The sequence below is a fragment of the Cyprinodon variegatus genome, unplaced genomic scaffold (assembly GCF_000732505.1).
Source record: "Cyprinodon variegatus isolate N-32 unplaced genomic scaffold, C_variegatus-1.0 Scaffold1110, whole genome shotgun sequence".
Classification (NCBI taxonomy): Eukaryota; Metazoa; Chordata; class Actinopteri; order Cyprinodontiformes; family Cyprinodontidae; genus Cyprinodon; species Cyprinodon variegatus.
In genome coordinates, this window is record NW_015151563.1 from 165,981 (window position 1) to 169,044 (window position 3,064).

General features: G+C 39.4%; 1 protein-coding gene across 1 annotated transcript in view; it reads right to left on the reverse strand.

The window, feature by feature from the left end:
* Nucleotides 1-3,064, reverse strand: part of LOC107101532 (FERM and PDZ domain-containing protein 2-like) — a 51,808-nt gene that overhangs the window by 33,176 nt on the left and 15,568 nt on the right. The window contains exons 6-9 of the mRNA XM_015400480.1: nucleotides 1,057-1,202; nucleotides 911-982; nucleotides 672-846; nucleotides 449-584 (exon numbers count right to left, since the gene is read on the reverse strand). Of these exons, the coding sequence (XP_015255966.1) occupies nucleotides 449-584; nucleotides 672-846; nucleotides 911-982; nucleotides 1,057-1,202 (529 nt within the window). The remainder of the gene's footprint in view (nucleotides 1-448; nucleotides 585-671; nucleotides 847-910; nucleotides 983-1,056; nucleotides 1,203-3,064) is intronic.

The following is a 3,064-nucleotide window of genomic DNA, read 5'->3' on the forward strand; positions in this document are numbered from 1 at the left end:
TGGGTGTACTATTCCTTTAAGTATAAAAATTCACAAGATGCGCGACATTCCCCATTTTAGGGAAGAGATTTTTGAGAGTTGTCATAAAATACAACTTTATTCTTGTGATGTAATGCCTTTATTGTTGGAAATTTATGATTATTCTAGTAATGTTACGTCTTTATTCTCGTAATATTACAACTTTATACGTCTTTATTCTCATAATATTACAACTTTATAATGTAACAACAATTTTCTTACAATGCTATGACTCTATTGTCATATAAAAAAATAAGTTAAAAAATCTGTAGCCTGCCCCAATACTCCTTCGTAGTAACATGATCACCTATAACGAGGATAAGAATATTGCTAAATTAATTCCCGATCATTAGAAAATGTTTGCAGTACTGACTGTATCGACTGAACAAGAAAAATCAATTTTTGGAAAGCAATTTAAAAAAGGACTTACAAGAGAAGAGAGATGTTGTTCACAAAGAATTTGATCCTGAAGAAAAGGACAAAAGTTGTGGTAGGCACTTTCTTCCAGCTATCTGGAGCCACTTTAGAAATCTTGGTGTCGTTATCAACGAAGAAAAACTCATTATCTGACCAGAGAACAGAGACGTTTGGTGAGCTGCTTCATGTGGAAAGGCTCATCCAGCAGGTGGTCAACCCTAAACCAATCACCTTACCGTCAATATACGCAAGGCCGAAGTAGAAATGCTCAACAAGGTTAGAATGAGCCACGATCATGTCAAAGACGTCTCCTGCTCTGGTTTTAACTTCACATTTCACCAGGATGCTTTGGCCGTTTGGCATCACCACACTGAGCTCTCTGTTGGTGGCTGGAGATTTCCCTTTCCTCGTCTGCAAAAGGAAGAATAAACTTCATGTTCCAATGGCAAAGGGGGTAAAAAGTGTTTGAACTTACCAGGATGGATCCAGGCAGCTCCAAGACGACCAGGGGTTCCTCTAAACCTCGGATAAACTCAGGACCCGTGTCCTACAGAACACCGGGGAAGCTATTAAAGGACACATGGATGCTATTTAAATTAAAGTGTATGAAGAAGGTCTCACCTTCACCTTCTTGTCATTTAAACTGATTGTGGACTCAAACTGGGAGAGAGATCTGGCGCTGCTGGTTCGATTGCCATCCAGGTACGGACTGCAGGGCGTACGGTTCAGATGCTGCCAGCTGGAATAACTTTCTCTGAGTCGACCACCTGAGGAAATCCTGGGGGAAGAGAGTTTTTCCATCTGTCTGATTGGAGGAAAGATCTGTTCCTCGTTAGATAACAGCCGATGGCTTAAAGGGGCAAAATGACTAAACTCAGTGTCTGAATTTGAATTCAGCAGCAAATTACTAAAACTTCCATGAATCAATTTTCTTTAGCTTTCGGGTGCAGAGGCAGCAGTCTAAGCAGAGATGCCCAGAGTTCCTGATCCACACACCTCCTCCAGCTGCTATGGGAGACCCCAAGGCGACACAAGGCCAGCCAGACACATAGTCCCTCCAGCGGGTCCTGGGCCTTCCACGAGGCCTCCTCCCAATAGGACATGGCTGCATCACCTCCACAGGGAGACAACCAGGAGGCATCCGAAACAGATGCCTGAGCCACCTTAGCTGGCTCCTTTCGATGTGGAGGAGCAACGACTCTACTCTGAGCTCCTCCTGGGTAACTGAGCTCCTCACCTGATCTTAAGGCTGGTTTATACTCAGGAACCATGTCGTCTGCATGTGTGTCGCAGTGAACACAAATTTGACACACTGCTGCGGGACGATAACCAGCCCTTTAAAGAGTGCGCCCAGCTGCCAAATGAAGGAAAATAATTTCAGCTGCTTACATTGTAGGTTTTTGAAAGCTGATTTCTTCCCCCTATCATTGCAACCCCAACCCCTTTACAGGGTAAAAGAAGATCTCGCCTATTCAGCCAGGCCAACAATTCCCTTTAACGACCCCCCCCCCCTTACATAGACAGGTATGGCACATTGCAGGCTAACAAGCTAAGCGGCAGACCCGTTCATCCGCTTTAATTTGTATGTTTTCTTAGCCAAAACAAGGCTTTTTTGCGCTGCTGTATAAAACCTGGAACTCAACACTATTTCTGACATTTTTTATTGAAAAAGCTTCCTTGATGGGAAGAGAAACGTCTTCAAACTTGGAAACAATGTCCAGTGGATTGGTTTAATTTTAACTTTTTTGGAATGATTATGACCTGGATGACTGAGAGTCTTCACCTGCAAATCTCCTTTAATGGTTGAAAATATAAGCATTTTTTAAGGTTTGTTCTTTTTACTTTATTCAACCTTTTTTTTGAATAAACAAAAATAACTGAGTCACTTAATTTTGTAGAAGTAACTCCTAAATATGTAACTAGTTAATGTTTTCTATGTAGGTCCCCAACACTGCTCCCAAAACAGCCAGAAACTAAATATATCATCGTTCTCAAATGGCTCTAATTACTACAGAAGAGGATTAGGGCCAATGAAAAAAGAAAAGTTAACTGATTTTTTAATTTTATTTTAGTATAGTATGGGAAAAAAGGCAGAATGACTTCAATCTCAGAATTCTAACTTTTTAAAGAGATTAAAGTCAGAATTATGATTTAAAAAAAGTCAGTATTCTGACTTTTTTCCTATATTAAACTGAAATAAAATCCGTTAACTTTTTTTTTTCAGTGGCCCTAATCCTCTTCCATAAATTACACCTAAAGTTGAAAACTGATTTCTATTGAATGCAAAGAGTAGATTGTGTAGAAACTCTAATTTTACACCTTGGAGTGTTTTTAACTGTGAAAAATACAGTATATTATAGACGTGTATGCAGGGTTATTACAGTTGACTAAAATGAAGTCAATAAACTGTAATCAAAAGAGAAAAAAAAACTCACAAAAACTGTGCTGTGTGTTTGCAAAATGTACTAAAACATACTGAGATTATCAATGTTTCCCCTTTGTTTCAGTTTTAATTCTATTTTAAGACGGATGTGACATCATTTATATATACATATATATATATACACTCACCAGCCACTTTATTAGGTACACCTGTCCAACTGCTCGTTAACACTTAATTTCTAAGCAG